This window comes from Trichosurus vulpecula, chromosome 8, assembly GCF_011100635.1.
Source record: "Trichosurus vulpecula isolate mTriVul1 chromosome 8, mTriVul1.pri, whole genome shotgun sequence".
Classification (NCBI taxonomy): domain Eukaryota; kingdom Metazoa; phylum Chordata; class Mammalia; order Diprotodontia; family Phalangeridae; genus Trichosurus; species Trichosurus vulpecula.
The window spans coordinates 73,315,391-73,337,139 of NC_050580.1; the positions used below are offsets into that span (position 1 = coordinate 73,315,391).

Consider the following 21,749-nt stretch of genomic DNA (forward strand, 5'->3'; position numbering starts at 1 on the left):
CAGTGCCAGATATGTGGTATCCATATTAAGACTTCAAGGTTGAGAGATTGTGTCTGACTTAGGTGCATCAGAAAGCTTCATCACAAAAGTGGGATTGGAATTGACCCTTGAAAGATGGACCAATTTTTGATAGCTAGACAGAGTAGACACATGGGGAACTGGGGCAGAGGGGAACCAATCATTTGTCTTTATAGTAATAATTCATGATTTATTTATTTAGTTTGCACAGTATCTTTTTATGACATGTCTTCATGTTAGTTAAAGTCTGAAAATCTTTTGCTTCTAATTCCTAGGTATATATATCAAAATATTTGAAGGTTTGCATGGCTTCTTAGGCATGCAAAAATTTTCAGCAAAATCTAGTTCTTGCCTCTTTAAAAAAAACCCTGCAATTCCAGATTATTCAAAGAGTAAATGCTCTCCAGGCCACAAACCTTGACTACTGGAGACTAGTCTTAACCAGTTGACCACTGAGTGTGGGCATTTAACAGTCCATTTTCATAACTTTTTAAACCTAGAACAGGGAATAGGAATTGAAGGAGAAAGGAAGGAAATGAGGGAAATGGGACAGGGGAGGGAATCAGTCTATCTACCCCCTTTGATTCAAAATTGCTCGAAGATGTTTGGCATTTCCTCCTTTGCTAATCTCCATCTTTTATTTATGTAGAACGTTCGTTTAAAAAGGTCTTTTGCTGTACCCAATTGATGAAAGTCCTATGTTTCTCCAAGGCAGTAGGGATCGTAATTAATACTTGGCGCACTCCTACCATCTTATTGCTCATGTTTTATTAATACTGATCAATATTGAAAATGGGTTTGTAGACTTGGCTTTCTCAAAATATTGTGAACATTCTCTACTCTAGCTGTAGAAATAGCATGTGCAGGTAAAGACTGGAATGAGCTACTGTTTCACTTTCCAGTCCTGGTTTAAATCTAGTTAGTGCTAGATGATATCTTATCGATCAGAGAAATTACATTTATGAGATGAATCTAATAATGATCAAATTGGGTTTCTCTGGATTTTAAATAGAAATTAAATTGCCAAATACAGACATTCCTCCAATCTGTAACAATAAAGGATAAATATTACAGATGGCAATTCAATTTCTCAAAGTACAGTTAGGAAAGAGTACAAAAATACATTTTCATTTTTAATATAACTGGAGAATTTTATTAGTTTTGTTTTTAGGGTATCATTTTTACCCAACCTACCTCAAAGAGGTGATTGTAATTTAGGAAGATGGCCAAAAAATTATCTGAGTTTCTCAAAGACAATCAGTTTGAGATGCTCTCTTACCAGAACAAAAAACTAGATGCACAGTCCATTCCATTGTTTCTAAATATATGAAAACAAATATTCTAGAAATGAAATTTATAAGAACTGGAAACCTTTTTTTTTCCAAGAACATAATCAACTTTATCCAAATTTGGTTTGGAAACTTAAAGATTTTGCCTCTTCTATCAAGGACAGTATTGCTAATGGGTTTCTTGGCAATTACAAGTATTCTTGCCCTGATTGTACATTGGTTCACTTTAATTGTTTCTCATATATTTTTACATAAATCTTGAAGCATAGGGAAGCTGTTTGGACTTGTGTGTGATAAGTTCATTTCTTTCGTCTTAAGTTCACCACCCCCACATTGGCAGTGCAGTGGATCTGATGTTTTTTCTATACAATCCAAACCATCCAATTCATTATCTTATGAATCAAGGAACTCTTTTAGAGCAATTGTGTTTTGTGGCAGAAGTTAACAATTTTAGACTATTGTCTTCTAGCATCAGTTCTGATAAAAAAAAAAAACTGTGTTCATGCTTCATTCATGGATGAATTATATTATATATTATATTCATTCATTAGGCCAATTATGTGTTCCAGGGATAGCATAGAGTTTGTTAACAAACTCAATGAAGATAATAGGTAAAGCCATTTCAGAGGTTTATTTGGTGATACCATGACAACCAATCATGGCAAAGAATTGTGAACAACAGCCGATTAAATCTGGCTTCAGCTTACATAAGGAAAGCCATGGACACATCTGCTCCTTTTAACTTACTGCCCTCAAAGGAAATGAACTCACATTTATTTCTTTGAAGCCCCAGAAGATGACATTCACACAGAGGTTCAAACATGGTTGTACTAACAACATTATAAGTCCCAATTCTGACTCACTTTTGTGACAATCATTTTGAGGCCAGCCATATAATTCTATATATTTCAGAATTTTTTTCCTTCTCTAGCTAAACCGCCTCTCCATATCATATTGACATAGTTTATATATAATGTGCAAATTCTCTAGCAGTTCTATGTGGCTTTTCACTTTTGTTCATCTCTAGTGAGAGGATTAGATTTGAGATCAGAAGGCCTGTATTTGAATCTTGACTCTTCTTTCTATTAGTAATGTAATTTTAGGTAAACGGAGCTGATAATAATTTCCACAGTGCTTATCTCATTGGGGGTTGCTGTGAGGGTCAAATTAATGCACGACAAGATTTTTGGAAACCATCAATACTACATACATACATAATAGTTAGACATTCCTATATGATTATTAAAAGTATCCACTGGGCAATTGGGGTATCATTCCTAGAGAATTCCCAACTAAGGTTAAAAGAAGTCGCATAAAGAATATTCTTTCACGTCATAATCCTTTGGGTTTTCCAAAGATTCCCTCTTTATTTTCTTAAATGTTAGATAAGATAGTAACAATAACTCCCATTTTACAACACTTTAGAGTTACAAAGCACCATACCTCCATTATCTTATTTGATTCCCAGAACAAATAAAGTAGATATTATTATACCCACTTTACAAATGAAGAAACTCAGACACATAAAGATCAGGACATTAGGGACCTGTGAGGTTCTGTTGTTCAGCTCAGCTTCTCTGCCATTTGCAGCTTTTCTAACCATGCTGAAAGTTATGAAATAAACCCTCTCTTTGGTACTCAGCAAATATCTGTTTGCTTTTGTCTGCCTAAACCCCAAAAGAAAGAAGATGAGATCAAAGCAAAGCTAGCATCTATCTTCAAAATACATGGGACCAGAGGAATGCTCTCAGTCACCCTGGCCTATTCCTTCTACTTCTTATCAATGTCTGAACATAGGCATTGGCCAACTTCCTTGGATTTTGCTTTTTGTTTCTCAACCTTCTACTTGGTTTGGATCTTCTGCCGCTGACCTCAGCCAGTCTATTTAGATTTCATGTTCTGTAAACTGCCTTCCTCTTGCCATAGAATGTTCAAATTTGGAATTCGGGTTTGCGTTTTGATTTGAGGGTGTTTTCATGACCCTCCCTGTGCTTATTGACCTTTTGTCCTTGAACGCCATCTTTCTAGATATGTGCTATCACCCAGACTCCTCCAAGGAGCTGGACTCCTACTTTTAGATACTTTGGGCCCCACTGACCAGTCATCTACAAGTCCATGGCATGTTCATCTCCAAGTATGACTAAGAATAGGATAAAGCAGCATGAATCTGGCTCCTTTCTGTGATTGTATGAAGGACAACAATGGTTGCACTACTCCTGCCCTTTCCAATTCTCAGAATTGTGTGTGTGTGTGTGTGTGTGTGTGTGTGTGTGTGTGTGATGTATATAGCTGTGGTAGAGATAAACATGTCATTTTGTGTATACAGGCTAAGTTACCATATATGTTGATCTATAAGCAATCATCCTACAGCGAACAACGAGGTCCATCTAAATAACAGGTCAGAGTGAAAGAAGAACCCAGAGTTCTGAGTAGAAAATAAAGAATAAGGGATGAGTTAATTGGAGGTTTATGTAAAATCTGAAGGCTAACTTGGGCTGGTGGTGGCTCAGAGGCTTTAGAGAACTAGGCTTTGGCAACTATTCTGCTTTAACCAGGGGCCAGAAGTAGGCTGGCTTAGTTCAAGAGCTACTGTTCGCTTGGGTGATTAAGGAAACTTAGAGTAATTCCCAGCTAGGAGTGGGAAAGACAGAATTCAGCTAAACAGAAAATGTAGACTTTTTGGCTAGTTCATTAGAGAGAGAAAAAGTCAAAGAAGTGAGAGAGAGAGACATAGAAAGAGAGAGAACCAGAGACAGAGAGACAAAGAAAAATGGAGAGACAGAGGAGACAGACTGAACAAATGCCCAGGTAATGAGCAGGACTTATCTTCTGAGCAGGGACAAGTATCCAGAAATCAGAAATATTTACCAGGGCTTGTGTCTGAAGTCATTCAAGACAGGTTCTATTTTAATTGCTTTTCATTGTTCAATTGCGTTAATTTGTACGCTAATAAACCCTTACACTTTAAGGAAATTATGTTATACTTAAGACAGTGAAGTGGTAGCAAAGGCAGCAAGATGCTTGTTCCATCAAAAACTATTATTTTTTCTTTATTTTACAGATCAGCCTCTACTAGGGCTTCAACCCAAATCCTCTACTTTGTTAGCACCACATGCTAAAAATGAGCTACCTTACCTATGTATGATATTAAATTTAGAAAACAACCCAAGAAGCAAACTTTTTCTTGTAGATGAACCAACTTGTTTATTTTCCATTTGTTTTATTTTGAATACTAAAATTATTTTGACTTTTATTTTCCTCCAGTATCAGCGATCCATTTATTTTCAATATGTGCAGCAAAGACCGGCCTTTAGATCATTACGCTTGCCATCGATATTCCTATAGTGACATTAAGGAGATACAACTGATGCGTTTTCTGCTACAGGTATGTACTAACCAAGGATACCACAAGTATGAAAAGCACTGAGTTAGAGGAAGAAAAGCTCTCAAATTTCAGCTATTTTAAATATCCCCAGGTTTCAAAGGACGATTTTGATTACTTCGATCTAAGTAATGAGGAAAGAATGCTCTATGGGAACTATTTGAAAGAACTGGGGTCATTTAACCTAAAACACAGAGGACATGACAACTGTCTTCAAGTATTTGAAGGATTGTTCTGTGAAAGAGGGATTAGCTGTGTTCTGCTTGGGCCCCAGAAGGCAGAACTAGAAGTAATGGATATAAGGTGCAAACAGGCAAATATATACTTAATATCAGGGAGAAGTTCCCAATAGTTGGAGCAATGCCAAAGTGAAATGGGGATATAGTGGAATCCCCCCTCCTTGGTGATCTTTAGACAGAGATTTTGTCATTATTTGTTGGATTTGATAGAGTAAGGATTCTCACTTAGGTGTAAATTAAACTAGATGTCTTAAGGTTCTCTCCAATTTTGAAATTCTCTGGAAATGCTTTTTGGAACTATCTTCTTAGATGCCCAGGCAAAGTCTCATAGTCCCAGATGTCCTGGTGCATCATAACTCCAACTGAGGTGTCAGTTAATTTTTCTCTTGTGACAAGGCCATTTGACTCAAAAATTGCAGCTCTTCATCTCTGATCCAGCTACATATTGGCAAACAAAAGACTGTTTTTGAGAACACTAGTAAAATGTCCTTCCCTAAAAACTTTCTTGGACAGTTGGCTACCTGGATTTAGTTCCCACTGAAGGGAGTAGAGGAATCCTGACTTCCATGATATATAGTCACAATGATTCATAAGAATCAGCATGGGAATGGGGAGCGACTGCCCTATTCAATCAATCAATCAATCAATAAACGTTTATTAAGTGCCTACTATGTGCCAGGCACTCTGTAAACACTGCGGATGCAAAAATGGACAAAAGGCAGACCCTGACTCAAGGAGTTTACAATTTAGAGAAGGAGCTCATAATCTAATGGACAATCTAATGGTCCCTACCTCCCTACCTCATCAAATAACTGTTCTCAAAAATACTACCTTAGGAGACACATAGACTCTTTACCATCAAGATCTCGGCTCTGTACCTTAAGCATGTAACAAAGGCCTGGCCACTCTCAGAATGATCTCGGCCTTCCCCACTATCACCTTACTTCTTACCTTATAAAATTCCTCAGACTGCTTCTTTTGCAAGCAGAATAAAAGAAGAATTCAACCTTAGTCAGATTAGAAATTGATGACTAAGGATATCCCTGTGTCCTGACATAGACAGAGCAGTACTCTGATGTTCTCCCAGTAACTTTAAGCCCATCTGCCTTAGACAAGTTTAGGCAGGAATGAAAGCTAGCACTGTGAGAGTGTTCTCTCATTTTTAGAGTCACTCTTTCTCATGAGAATAACATCAGATCTACAATAAAGCAAAAGAAAGAATAGTAAAATGAAGCTGAATATTAAGTAATTCCTCCTTTTGCTAGAGAGGGGTACTAACCTCATGAAGCAGTGCATACACTGATAAATGACGTCATTCTATTGGACAGTTTAACTTAACTGTTTAAGACCATTCTACAATAAAGCAAAAGAAAGAATAGTAAAATGAAGCTGAATATTAAGTAATTCCTCCTTTTGCTAGAGAGGGGTACTAACCTCATGAAGCAGTGCATACACTGATAAATGACGTCATTCTATTGGACAGTTTAACTTAACTGTTTAAGACCATTCACTCGTTTGTGGATTATGCATTAGGGCTCATTGAGTATATGTATATCTAGGAATGACTATTATACAAAAACAAAAATTCACTACATTATCTTTTTTTGATATAAGAAGAAATAACAAAATGTCACTTTTTAGCTGTCAGAGTCAGTTATAGGCCCATTCAGGTCTAAAAATATGGTCTACAAATATTCTCTTTATTTTAAAAACAAGTATTGGAATATGCTGGAAGCCATATTGAACTAATCCATACCCCCACCCAAAAATGTCTATAAAATCATGCTACTTGGGGGAAAATGTTGAGTCTTATTATCATAAACAGAATAAGGAATTTTAGAAATGTAATTTAATGGTCAAGAGATTTACATCAAGGTATCCTTAGTTTGGCTTAGGGGAACTTACCTATTAAATGACAGCAAGGGTGAGAAAGAGTCCCTTGCTTCATTTTGACAGAAACAGCTCATAAAATAATTGCAATTTTTAGGTACGATTTGGAGATGATCAATAGAATAAGTGATAATCGGAGTTTGTTTATCCTCATAAAATATGGCCAGATTGGAAGTGATATCAAATTGGTGTCTCACTCTCATGTCTGGATAAGGGAATGCTTTCAATAGACCAAACACTGACCAAATCCAAAGCTTTAGCTATGCGTCATGTCCTTGGACAATTCATTTACTGTGGTCACCTTAAATTGGGAATTATGCTACATTAGACTTCCCTGGTTAAAGTCTCTGAGTTTTTATTTACTGATCTGCTGTGTACCCTGTACTCCATATACCTAATGGGCATTTGGTGAAGTCTTTTATGAAAATTATTTTTAATATTTTAAAAAAATATTTTATAAATTTGAATAAATATTCAAATATTTTAAAAATGTTCTATAAAAATATTTTATGAACGCTCCCTCATAGAACTATATAGGAACTAATAATAAAAACCAGTTGGTAAGAAATGCAAGTGAATTAACTCCTCTTGTCCCTTTATATTTCTTGCGACTCCAATTATGCTAATAATAATTACCAGCATTTATGTAATTTTTTAAAGTTTGCAAAGTATTATATAAATGTTACTTCATTTAAGGAGTATCCCTTTGACATGGAAAGAGAAAATGTGTTTGTCCCCATATTCTTTTATTCAATTCAATTAGATTCAATTAGTATTTAGTGACACACACTAGTCATACAAAGACAAAAATTCACATTAAAAAATATTTATTAAGTATCAACTTTGTCCCTAGCTCTATGCCGGGTGCTGGGGTTACAAAGGCAAAAATGAAAACATCCCTGGCCTTCAGAGAGCTTACATTCTCCTTTCACCATCTAGATATCAATAAAGTCAGTAAAAACAAAATTATTTTTTGACAGGAGATTGCCTTGGAAATCTTCTTCAGAAATGGTTATTCCAAGTTTCTTGTCTTCCATAACAATGACAGGAGCAAAGCCTTCAAGAGGTAATGACTGGGTTAAATATTTGTGAAATTAGATCTGTATGGAGGGTGGGGAAGGAAATGTTAAAGAGATTAGATAAGTTAACCAGGGGAGGAGAAGGCTGGAGGAAGAATGACCACAAGTATATGATAGCCATTTACAACATGACAATGATGGACAATCTGTCCCAAAGTCTTATTCAGATGTTTCATATTGGCGTGGAGGTAGGCCTGGGTTTCCTACAGACTATGGGCCAAAGAGAGATTATCATTTGAATAGTAACCTAGCCCCTCTTCCCCCATAAGGTGAGAGAGACTCATCACTACAGGACTGTCCAACAGGTGGTACAATTTTTGCAACTGTCTCCTCCTAAAGTATGAGGGAGTTTTGATGTGCATAACAACAATAAATTCATGGATTGAAGTAGTGAAAGCAAGATGAGACACCATTCCTCCTCTCTGTCAATGAAGGAAAATTGTGAAATGTCCTCAAGCTTTAGTCTTAGGTATTTAGGTTGGCTGTTTCCCTATGGTTGATCTGAAGGTGTCAAGAGAAGCCATGGCTGAAGGGGAAAAAATGTGGACTAGATGGTTAATTAACATCCCTTCCAACACTATGACTTTTTTTCTATTTCTTTACTCTCAACTATCAACTGCTTTCTTTTTAAAAATCTAATTCACATCATTAAAATGCAGGTTTCCTTTCAAATCTCTCTTGTCTAGTATGAGATGTTTCAATTAAGTCTTTAATTTGAAAGATTTCCAAATAACAGATACTGTCTCCCACTTCTACACTGATATTTTTTATAAAGAAGGAAGCCTGTTTTTTTCTTCTTTCTCACTTCTGATATTTTAAATAGACTGCTCTGAGATCACACTTTATCTCATGTCATCTGCATTGTCTTCAAAATTCATTTCAGACTACAAATAGTGCATGTGCACAGTGATGAACACCTATTTCATGTTTTCTCCCTGCAATATATAACACAGACAGACAGACAGATAGACAGATAGACAGATAAATATAGAAGCAGTATTTCCATAATTTACAGGATCGCAGGATCATAGATTTAGAGCTGGGTAGGAACTTCAAGGAGTTTGAGAAAACTGAAGTCCAGAGTATGGAGTCAGGATTTGAACACAGACTCTCTATCTATCTGTCTCCCCGTAGTGACAGCTTTAAAACCAGAAACATTCAGGTTCAAGACCTGCCTATAATATGTACTAGATGCATTTCTTATTGTTGCCGTTGTCCATTTACTTTCAGTCATGTCTGACTCTTCATGGCCCCCTTTGGGGTTTTCTCGGTAAAGATATCGGAGTGGTTTGCCATTTCCTTCTCCAGCTTATTTTACAGATGAGGAAACTGAGGCAGACAGAGGTTAAGTAACTTGTCCAGGCTCACAAAGCTAGTAAGTGTCTGAGGACAGATTTGAACCCAGGTCTCCATAACTCTAGGCTCAGCACTCTATCCAATGAGTCACCTATGAGATGCATAACCACAGGGAAATCACTTAACCTCCCAGTGCCTCGAGACATCTCTCCACTAGTATAAACCAGGACAAGTTTCTGGTTCACACCAACACCATGATGGGGCTTGTGATAAGGGGAAGTCACTATGTACGCATGTGTGTGTGTGTGTGTGTGTGTGTGTGTGTATGAAATCTGTCTAGACAGAAGCAGCAGCAGCAACAATACACGTAACCATAATAGCAATAATCATAATCCAGTCACATGGTAGAGCTCACGTGATTTTATTCAGGCCTCTCAGGAAGGTCCTGTCTTAAGCGACAATGTCCAAGCGCTTAACCCCTCGTGTACATTATCTTTACTGAAGATGGAATTTGCTTTGAGAACTGTACCATGCAGAGTACAACGCTAAGATCTTGCTCTCGTTTACCAAAGTAGCTGAAATGTACCAAGTGAAATTGTAAAGTGCTTAATGAAAGGAAAAACTGTGACTGAGAATTTGCTACAAGTTCAGTCCAGTGTGAGATCCATCTTGCCTGGAGCCAGTTCCTATTTATGTGGCTTACCTTTGTAAATACTTGCGACCTTGTGTCCATGAATTTTCACTTAGAGCATGCCTAGGGGATGAGAGCTTGTGATCCCTGCACCCCTCTATCCCATATTCTCCATTGCATGTGAGCCGCATGCCTGGATGCACTAGAAAATGGAATGGCTTTTAGACAGGAGACGGTACTGATGTCCCGAGTAATGGGGCTATTTCTCCTCCCTTAGTAGAAGCATTAAATAATGCTGAATAAAAACCACTGACTTGGTAGCCAAAAATTCCTGTGTTTAAATCCCAGCTCTGCTGCTTGGGATTACCTGTTTTTTTAACAATTCACTTCACTTCTGTAGGCCTCAGTTTCCTCAGCTATTAAGTGAAAAAGTTGGAACAGAAGATTTCCAAAAGCCCTTTTAACTCTCAAACTATAATCCTATAATCTTAAATCAGCCAAGGCATTAGAATTGCTAACCACTTGATGGAACTGAACCTTGCTTCTTTGGAGGGGGCACCCTCATAAAACCATGATACCCAATGCCTTGGGATGAGGGTATGTGATGAGGAAGATTTTAGGCAAGAGGAGGAAGACTCCTTTTCATATATTTCATGTTATGCTGCAACAAATAACAAGAAGAAATTAAGTGCAGGAAAGATTCTGCAGTCACCATTTTAAGGCTCTGAAAATATCAACGGTCAGAAGGAAGATTAGTGATTAATGCCCATTCAAATGTTCTTCTTTTTGTGTAGCTTTCGTTCATTACAACCTGGCTTAAAAGGGAAAGGCGTCACAGAAGAATCACTCAATATAAGGTAAAACATGGGGCTTACCACATGTGATCTTTAGACACCTGTTACACTCAATAGTTACCTTTATTTGATGGAAAATGTACCAGTTTCAAGTGGAGTGGCACATTTTCTTCCTTTCTACCTTGTCTACTTACCCATCTTAGACTATACATTCACTCAATCCTGGCCCTGCCCCTGAGTCTATTAGAGTTATCCTTGTCCCCTTCCTACCTGAAATCTCCTTTACTCAATGAAATGGGTTTCTTTTTCTGGTAAGGAAGATATGCTCGGTTGTCACCTCCAGCTCTCAGAATCCCTAGTTTCTTTCAAAATGTAGCTCAAACACAACCATTTACATGAGACTTTTCCTGATCCCTCCAGCTGCTGGTGCCTTCCCAAATTACCTTGTATTTTTCTTTTGATTTTGTATGTATACGGCAAGTCACAGAAAAGAAACTTGACGGCCCTGGTGAAGGCAATTCCCTCATCCAGGAGCTCCCTGTACCAAAAGAACTCAGAGGACCAGTCCTTATTCTTTGTATAACACACACACACACACACACACACACACACACACACCCCTATACACACACATACACACATACATACATACATATGTACATTTTGTTTTCTCAGATAAATATGACCTCTTTGAGGGACGAGTACTTCATTTTTGTCTTTGTGTCCCCAGTGCCTAGCAGAGTTCCTGCAACATAGTAGGAATTTATTAAATACTTATTCTTTGCTTATTTAATTGATTGAAAGGGAAATGCAATGTTATTTTTCAACACAACCTCCCCCCCCGACCCCACCATTGGATGTACATGTAACAGCCTGCCCCTATTTTCAGTAAATATTCATGTTTTATCTTCATTCTCCTGCATTTTCTTATTTACATGTGATACTGTATCTAATTAAACTTAACCACATCCCCCTCTGCTTCTAGATCCTTTAAAGTGTCTCATTAAGATACATATTTATGAAGGAATTATAACTGGCAAACTGGCATTGTGCTTAATAATGGAGCCATGCATGAAATATTTTATAAATATTGCTTATTAAAGGATGATTGGGAAAATTGAGTTTGAAATTATTTCCAAAAGATTGATCAAGTTCAAGGTAAATATCAAAGAAATTGAAAAACCATTAGGGTTTGAGGATATAGGGTCATTCCAATATCCAGGAAACTTCATGGGTGGTAAGTGCCTTCTGTTTATAGTTTTCTTTGAAGGCAGGGCTGCTGCATTGCAATAAGGAATTATGAATGATTGTGACCAACTGCTATGGTGCAGTGACAAGAAAGCCTCTCCCTGATAAAGGCAGTCTAATAGTTCTTTATGTCTACAGCCAAAGCTATGAACTACCTGATCCTGATAAAGGCATCAAGTATAATCTAAACGGAGTTCTCCAGGCTAAGATTACGTTATTTTTTTTCTTTTAGCAGCAACAAAACAATTAATTAATAATGACTAATATTCAATAATAACCGTTTTGCAAAGCATTTTCCACACATTGTTATCTTCTTTGATGCTCATGTTAACCCTGTGAAGTACCCTAGTTTACAGATGAGGAAACAGAGAATGAAAAATGTTGAGTTATGATTAAAACCTAGGTCTTCTTTTAACCATGTGTGTCTGATCATAGTCCATATTTGTGCCAAACATCAGATTTAGGATTAAAAATTCTTCATGACTCTCATTGAGGTCTATATAAAGATCCAGAGTCTCTCAAAATATATTTCAGGATGCTCTGCCAGAGAACCCTAACAGTATCTGTGCAGAAACTTCAGAACCCTTAATCTCATTTCACTCCCTGAATTCTCTGGTCTTGTCATTCACTTAAATAGGTTGGGGAAGTGAGAACAAAAGAATCTAGGTGAGGCTTTTTGGGAGAATGAGAGTGAGAAATGAGATGAATGCCAGAATGCTCTCCGTGGTTGTATTGGGGGAAGGGCTTCAAGATATAGATGCCACTAAACACCTCTGTAGTTTGACAGAAAATATGATCAGTGCCAGTGATCTATGGGAAAGCTCTTTTGCACTTCCGCAAAGCACTTCATTATGGTACTATAGCTTGATCAGTGACAGTGATCTATGGAAAAGCTCTTCTGTGCTTTTGCAAAGCACTTCATTATGGTACTGTAGCTTTGAAGTTATCTTCATGTGCCCCAAATCCTTTGTTTAAAAATTTTACCCTTTATGTGCATGTGCAGCTGGTAATAAATCCCTAAGGCTTTGAGCTGCCCTAAGTATGTATGTATGGAAAGAAGGGTAATGGGTGACTGCATATGCATGGATATGGGTAAATATGTTTATGGGCTTCATGGATTGGCTAGAAAAACAGATAACCAAGGGGCAGACAGCATACTCCATTGATACTCACACAATGTTCAGAGAACTACAGAAAGGTTGCTAGCTTGGTGGACCCCCATGAAAGATTTAAAGGAGGAGATTAACATGAGCCATGTGGAATAAGAGGGCAAGGTTGCCCTCTGCATTGTTGGAGGGAGTAGTTCTATTGAAGAGATCATACAAATATAAGTAAACACATATGCAGATACAAATATATAAATGCATATATAATTACATGTACAACATCTGGATATATAGATGGGCAGCTAGGTGGCACAGTGGATAGAATGCTGGGTCTAGAGTCAGGAAGACTCATCTTCCTGAGTTCAAATCCAACCTCAGACACTTACTAGCTATGTGACCTTGGGCAAGTCATGTAAACCTTTAAGTCTGCCTCAGATTCCTCATCTGTAAAATAAATGGCAAACCACTCCAGTATCTCTGCCAAGAAAACCCCAAATAGGATCACAGAGAGTTGAGCATGACTGAAAATGACTGAACAACAATTACATATATTATATCTAGAAAAATAAATATAGGATACCCAGAAAACATACCTAGTTTAGAAGATATCTGGGACTCTATACCATACTCATTATTATAAATTCATTACTTAGGCCCTAAAGCTTTCCCATAATTTGGTGGATTTGATCATTTTTCCATCAAACTACAGTGGTGCCCAATGTCATTCATTTCCTAAAGTTCTTTTCCCAAACAACCACAGAAGGCTATCAGGTACTCACCTGGCTTCTCACCCTCACTTTTTGGAGGATGAAGGCCAATAATAGGGCTCATTAGTGTGCTAATAAAGGCAAGTATATACTAATTCAGTGTAGAAATGAATGGGCTTGTTGATCTGTTAAATTATCTGTATCTAGATCTGATACATAAAGCATTGTAGGTCATCTTAGAGAGGATGAGTTATAGAAAATCTTAGCAAAAAGGGAATCAGGAAAAGTTGCTCCTTCTTCAAAGGCTTCATACTATTTGGACACCTAGAAGGGAATCTCTTTTTACCACTGGTTTCAGAGTCAATTTGTCATAATTGTGCTGAGGCTTTTCAAATGTATGATGATGTTAGAAGATTCACTTGGTAAATATGAGAAGAACAGTAGTTTTGTGTCAGATGGTGTTGGATAAAAGAAGAATTCATTATTATATAATTATATACTCTCTGATTAGAAAAGGAGTCCTGGGCATACATCCCACTTCTTCAATAAATCCTCCTTGCAGAGTTTTCCCAGCTCTGCTGGGGGCCAGTCAGAACTGTAGTTGGGTCATCAAGACTTAAGTTCTCGGGCGCACATCTGTGCCCAGGAGGCAGAGCCTTCTCTTTCACATTTCTAGCCCAGAGGAGGGTGAAAAGATGTAACCAATTATTCTTCCCCCCTTCTGGTTCTTCAGGAAGCTGCTAATAGACAGCTGAACAGGCCCCCTGGCGATTCGTTCTGAGTTAATTACTGTATGTTTAAATCTTGGCCAGCACCTTGTCCTATGTTATGCTTCAGTGCTTGGATAATATGCTGGCAAAATGCATCTTTATGTCACTTCCTACCATTGGTCCACAAACCATGCCCTGAAGGGAGAGCATGTCGAAAACCTGCTCTTGTGCACAAAAGTGATATTTCTTTGAAACAGCTTTAATTACAAGAAAATTACAAAGACTAGAAGTCCCTGCCATTCACTCCCTCCCCCTTTTCCTTTTCTCATATTCCTTTAATAACACTAAAACAAATGATCCTGGCTGTCTTTTGTTTTGTTTTTTCCTAGTAGAGACAAATGGGAAGAAGATGGGAGGGGTGGTGGTGAATTATGGCAGGATATTCAAATGAGTACAACATTTGGAATCTTTTTACTTCTTCTGAAGGATTTTACATGTGATCCTCTTCCTTTTCCCATTCAGGTATATGAGCTCAGGACCATAGGACTAATATTAAGCTTAAACCAGGTTAGCATATACGAGAACAGGGTTGCAGAGAACCCCAGGGAACATACCTGGAGACAAGGTGCAAATGGCTTGAACTGAAAGAGATCTCAGAGCTCATCCAACTTAACTCCTTTGCTTTATAGAGAAATGAATCTCCAAAGTCAGATGAATCTTAAGGAGCAGAGCTAGAATTTGAACCCAGACTCTTTGATTTATCCAGCTCTCTTCCATCTGATACACACTCAGTACAGGGGAGAAACTTGTTACTTAACAATGAATGGTAGTATTCAAGTTTCTTGGAGATGGGATTTTTTTTTTGTATTGTGTTTTTGTCAGCATGACGACAAATATATAGAACTGGATGCACATCAACCAGTAACTAAATAAATCGGTGCATTAAAGCGAAGAATTGAATGAGCTTCCATGATTCTGAAGATGAATGAAGTCAGGTACTCGAAGATTCTATGCAATGAAAGTATCCTCACCTAGAAGATAGTAGTGACTGGTCATTGTCACATTATGGTTGGGCATTGTCCTACTTTATATGGATTTAGGGGTTACGAAGTTGAAAATAATTGTGCCAACCCTTCTAACATGTCCACAACATGATTCTTAAGTTAAGAAAAATAGCCTCAGTGACGTCTTTTCCTACACCTGTAGGTCTTGCATAAAAAGTGCCCCATGGTGGTGGTGGGGAGGGTGGAAAATAGATAGGCAAGCTTTCTTGTGGAATGTACCTGTAAAATCTTATCTGACTTCTTGGAATCAAATTTTAGTTATTTCAGTGACTTCCAGGGTCATGGGATCACAGATCTAGAGTTGGAAAAGATCTCAGAGGCTATCTAGCTCAGCCCCTTCATTTTATGGCTTAGGAAAGAAAGGCCCAAGGAAGTTAAATGACTTGTCCAAAGTCATATAGTTGGTAATGACCAGAAGTGGAATTCAAAGCAGACTTTTCTGACTCGAGAGCTAAGGCTCTTTTCATCCCACCACACTGTCCCTCTCTCTTATTCAAGTGTATTTCTTATGCTATGGAAGTGTTTTGAATTCCCAGGTCATCCTAATGCATTGGGAATGGGGTTGGGAGGAGGAGGATCTTTTCTGGATTGTGGATACTTTCCCTCTTAATTCCTAACAAAGTCAGGAACAGGATTTCTTTATTATCTATGTACAATGACATTCTTAGGCGGCCAGTTTCTGAGTAACTAATTTTGTAGAAACAAACAATTCCCAGCATCCACCCCTGCTATTTGTAGCAATTCAATTAAAATGAAATATTTTGTTAATGCAATCCTGCAGTCTGTTTTTGGGTACAGTGGTCACCACAGTGGAAATAACTAACAAGTTTCTGTTTCTGGGATGATTAGACCCAAATCATGAGTTAAATCACTGAAGAGCATCCTGATTATTGCATATAGAAGAGTATCTTTTACAAAAGAAGTAAATCATTAAAATTACATAGTTTTTCATGAAAATTGTAACTTCTGTTTAAAAAGCACCTCCCCACAGTGTATTTATAAGGTTAGGACCTAGATTGTATTTCCTATGTGGAAAAATCATGTTTTTATATGTTTATCTCACATATATATATATATATAACATATTATAAGTTATATAAAACATGTTTCTCTACTTGCGTATAATTTATATGTATATATACACATACATGTGTGTATGTGTATCATTCAGAATTTTGATGGGTTCTGTTTCATGGGATTCAGAACTATTCAAAACTAGAAGGAGCTTTAGGAGTCACCTACTCTCATTTTAGCTGTCTATTAGAAGTTTCCTGAATAACCAGAAAGATGGAAGAATGATTGATGACATCTTTTCACCCTCCCCTGGACTGGGGCAAACTGAGCATCAGACAGAAGAACTAAGTTGCCCAGAGTCCTGCAGGTCATTAAGCATAGGAACCAAGATTTGAACCCAGGTTCAAATGAGTTTCAAATAGCATGTTCTGTGGAAAGAAGAATGGTACCCTTAAAAGGGGGCATCCTGTAGTAGGAAATGAATTTTGAAAGGTCACAGAAAATTGTACCTTAGTAAGAAGATCAATGGGAAATTGCAAATTAACCAGTAAACATCTAGCAGTTAGAAAGAAAGAAATCTGAGGAAGATAATAACCAAGAAGAATCACTCCCTTCTGATTAGAAAATGTCAATGTCTTTTTTGAACTGTACTGGCAACATGTTATATGGTTTTTTTTATTTATTCTGTTTTTCTTGAAAGAGGATGCAAGAAAAACACCATCCTAGCTTATCAGGGTTGTGAAGAGGGTCATTTTATTTATTATTAGCCAATAACCATTTAAAAATCTTACTAAAGATAAACAAAGACTGGAGGATAGCCATTGGCAAAGACTTTTGATACAAAGTGAGCTAGAAACCTTGAGGTTCCAAACAATCCCTGCCTAGACACTCAGGAAGATTGAAGGAACTAAAAATGTGTGTGATACTAAGTCCAAGGGGACTAAAAAATGACTGATTATAACTAAAGATTTGGGGAACTTGCTTTTGAGTTCGAGCTCTATAATGTGCTACTTTTGTGACATTTGACATTAACCTTGCTGGGCCTCAATTTCTTCATATGCAAAATTGAAGGTATTAGAATAAATAATCATCAATAATGTCTCAACAAGGCAGCTAGGTTGTGCACAGGATAGAGCTCTGGTCCTGGCTTCAGGGGGACTCATCCTTCTGAGTTCACATCTGGCCTCAGACACTTTCTAGCTGTGTGACCCTGTTTGCCTCAGTTTCCTCATCTGTAAAATGAGCTAAAGAAGGAAATGGCAAACCACTCCAGTATCTTTGCCAAGAAAACCTCAAATGGGTCACAGGGAGTTGGACACAACTGAAAAATGACTAAACAACAAAGATCCCTACTAACTCTTTTTTTTCTTTATATCATTCAGTATTTATTTAGTTTTCAGCATTGATTTCCACAAGATTTTGAGTTACAAATTTTCTCCCCATTTCTACCCTCCCGCCCACTCCAAGATGGCATATATTCTGATTGCCCCATTCCCCAGTCAGCCCTCCGTTCTATCACCCCCTTGCCCCCCACCCCTTTTCCCCTTGCTTTCTTGTAGGGCAAGATAGATTTCTATGCCCCATTACCTGTATATCTTATTTCCTAGTTGCATGAAAAAACTTTTTTTGAGCATCTGCTTTTAAAACTTTGAGTTCCAAATTCTCTCCCCTCTTTCCTCCCCACCCCCTCTCCAGAAGGCAAGCAATTCAACATAGGCCACACATGTATCGTTATGTAAATCATTTCCACAATATTCATGTTGTGAAAGACTAACTATATTTACCTCCGTCCTATCCTGTCACCCTTTATTCAGTCTTCTCCCTTGACCCTGTCGCTTTTCAAAAGTGTTTACTTTTGATTACTTCTTCCCCCTATCTGCCCTCCCTTCTATTGTCCCCCCTTTTTTATCCCTTTACCCTACTTTCCTGTGGAGTAAGATACCCAATTGAGTATGTATGTTATTCCCACCTCAAGTCAAATCCGTTGAGAGCAATATTCACTAATTCCACCTCACCTGCCCCCTCTTCCCTTCCAATGAACTGCTTTTTCTTGTCACTTTTATGTGAGATAATTTACCCCATTCTATCTCTCCCTTTCTCCCTCTCTCACCCCTTAATTTTATTTTATTTTTTAGATATCATCCCTTCATATTCAACTCACCCTGTGCCCTCTGTCTATACATATATATGTATATATATATATGTGTGTGTGTGTGTGTGTGTGTGTGTGTATACATACATATGTGTATATATATATGTGTGTGTGTATATATATATATATATAGATATATATATTTTCCCTCAACTCCCCTAATACTAAGAAAGGTCTCATGACTTACACACATCATCTTTCCATGTAGAAAACAGTTCCACTTTAGTAAGTCCCTTATGATTTCTCTTTCTTGTTTATCTTTTCATGCTTCTCTTGATTCTTGTGTTTGAAAGTCAAATTTTCTACTCAGCTCTGGTCTTTTCACTGAGATAGCTTGAAAGTCCTCTATTTTATTAAAAATACTCAGTTTTGCTGAGTAGGTGATTCTTGGTTTTAATCCTAACTCCTTTGACCTTTGGAATATCATATTCCAAGTCTTTCAATCCCTTAATGTAGAAGCTACTAGATCTTGCGTTATCCTGATTGTGTTTCCACAATACTCAAATTGTTTCTTTCTGGATGTTTGCAGTATTTTCTCCTTGACCTGGGAACTCTGGAACTTGGCAACAATATTCCCAGGGGTTTTGTTTTGGGGATCTTTTTCAAGAGGCAATTGGTGGATTCTTTCAATTTCTATTTTACCCTCTGGCTCTAGAATATCAGGGCAGTTCTCCTTGATAAGTTCTTGAAAGATGATGTCTAGACTCTTTTTTGATCATGGCTTTCAGGTAGTCCAATAATTTTTAAATCATTTCTCCTGGATCTGTTTTCCAGGTCAATGGTTTTTCCAATGAGATATTTCACATTGTCTTCCATTTCTGCATTTCTTTGGTTCTGTTTTATAATTTCTTCATTTCTCCTAAAGTCATTAGCTTCCCCTTGCTCCAATCTAATTTTTAAAGTGATATTTTCTTCACTGGTCTTTTGGGCCTCCTTTTCCATTTGGCTAATTCTGCCTTTCTAGGCATTCTTCCCCTCATTGGCTTTTTGGAGCTCTTTTGCCATTTGGGTTAATATATTTTTAGGGTATTATTTTCTTCAGTATTTTTTGGGTCTCCTTTAGCAAGTCATTGACTTGTTTTTCATGATTTTCTTGCATCAACTCTCATTTCTCTTCCCAATTTTTTCCTCTACTTCTCTTACTTGCTTTTCCAAATCCTTTTCGAGCTCTTACATGGCCTGAGACCAATTCATATTTTTCTTGGAGGCTTTTGATGTAGGCTCTTCGACTTTGTTGATTTCTTCTGGCTGTAAGTTTTCATCTTCTTTATCACCAAAAATGATTCTAAAGTCTGAGTCTGAATCTGATTTCATTTTCACTACCTGTTCATGTTCCCAGCCAACTACTTGACCCTTGAGCTTTTTGTCAGGGTATGACTCCTTTCAGAGTAGAGAGTACTTTGTCCTGACCTTTAGGGGCTGCACTGCTGTTTTCAAAGCTACTTCTACACAGCAAGCTCTGCCACACCAGCACTCCTCCTCCCCCAAGAACCTCTAACCAGGACAGTGACCCAGAGCCAAGCAGGCTCTGCACTCCTTCTCTGATCTGCTGCTTAATTCCTCCCACCGGGTGGGTCTGGGACTAGAAGCAACTGTAGCTGGAACTCTGAAAGGAGCCCCAGAGCTGCACCACCTCTGCTGCCCCTGGTGCTGGGACTGACAGTGCACTCCTTTCACCCTGATCCTGAAGTTTCCAGTAACCTGCTCTGTTGTCTTTGATGTTTGTGAGTTGAGAAGTCTGGTAGCTGCCAGAGCGCACTGATTCAGGGCCCTATAGCCTATTCCACCCAGATCCTGGTCTCCTCAGTCCTGGCGTGGCCCACGTGGCTGTGCTCTGCTCTGCTCCCTGCTCCATGTAATAGACCCTTCTCAGCAACAATTCAGGCTTTCCTGGGCTGGAGCCCTGCTTCCCCCTGCTGTTTCGTGGGTTCTGCAGCTCTAGAATTTGTTCACACACATTTTTTCAGATGTCTGGAGGGATCTGGGTGAGAGCTTAAGCAAATCCCTGCTTTCCAGCTGCCATCTTGGCTATGCCCCACCCCACTAACTGTTAACACTATGTGGTTCTCAAGATTTACCTAGCTGTACCAAAGCATTTGCATTTCTTTAATTCTTGTTCTAAATCATGTTAACTATTTAAATATAATGGTAAGTTGTTATTTCTTAATGACCATATTTACTATTTTTAATTTTTTAAAGAATGATTTAATGCAAAATTGTACTTCTCTCCACCTCTCACTTAAACATGCCACCAGGAACTAGACAAGAAGACTTTGTTTTCTATTTTTCTTTTTTTCCCCTAGTGGAAATAGGTAGGAGAATGTGGGTGGGGGATAGGGTTAGGGAAAAGGAAGAAAGAAAAAAAGCGTTATTGAGGCATCCTTAAAAAATGAAAAAATGTCAGAAACTGAGAAAAGTCAGAAAGAATTACAAACAATAGCTTTGAAAGCTACAGGTTGAACTTTTATATACTTAGAAAGAAAAACAAGCTATACATCATCGGAACCTGCAGTTTCACATACATTCCTCTTTCTCTGTCCTATTATGTATATGGAAATGTTCATGTTGTATGGTATGTTATGTTCAGAATAAAAACAAAAAATAGAATAAATGACTGCAGAGAACACAGCCTTACATGCACAGTAATGACCTTTAATTATTAATTTTTCTTGATTAATAATACACATTTTGTCAACTGAGAATGAATAGAATTTCCAACTCTGATGACTAGAGATAGGAAGAATAACATTGGGACTTTGGTAACTTATTTTTAGACCTTAATGTGTAGACACAGCTACTTCCCTGTTCTAGACTCAAATCTTATCCCTAGACCTGCGTTTACTCCTAGGCCCCTGGTTCCATTAGTCTCGTATGTGGCCAGCCCCATTCTGCCCTCAACTCTGTTTCTTTCTCACTTTTGGTCTCAATATTATTGTGCAAAAATCTTAACTTCATTCACACTATCTACTTAAATCCCCGAATCAACAATGTTTCTTCAATAGCCAAAGTTGATGCATGTTGTTTCAAAATCTGGGACACACTATACCACCAGAGAGATCAAAGAAAAAGAAAAAGGACCCATACGGCAAAATATTAATTGAAGCTCTTTTTTGTGGAGCCAAAGAGCTGG

General features: G+C 37.8%; 1 protein-coding gene across 1 annotated transcript in view; it reads left to right on the top strand.

Moving 5' to 3' along the window:
- WDFY4 (WDFY family member 4) overlaps window positions 1–21,749 on the top strand; it is a 392,110-nt gene that overhangs the window by 253,661 nt on the left and 116,700 nt on the right. Inside the window, exons 45-47 of the mRNA XM_036734864.1 lie at window positions 4,572–4,692; window positions 7,799–7,884; window positions 10,619–10,681. Coding sequence (XP_036590759.1) covers window positions 4,572–4,692; window positions 7,799–7,884; window positions 10,619–10,681 — 270 coding nt within the window. The remainder of the gene's footprint in view (window positions 1–4,571; window positions 4,693–7,798; window positions 7,885–10,618; window positions 10,682–21,749) is intronic.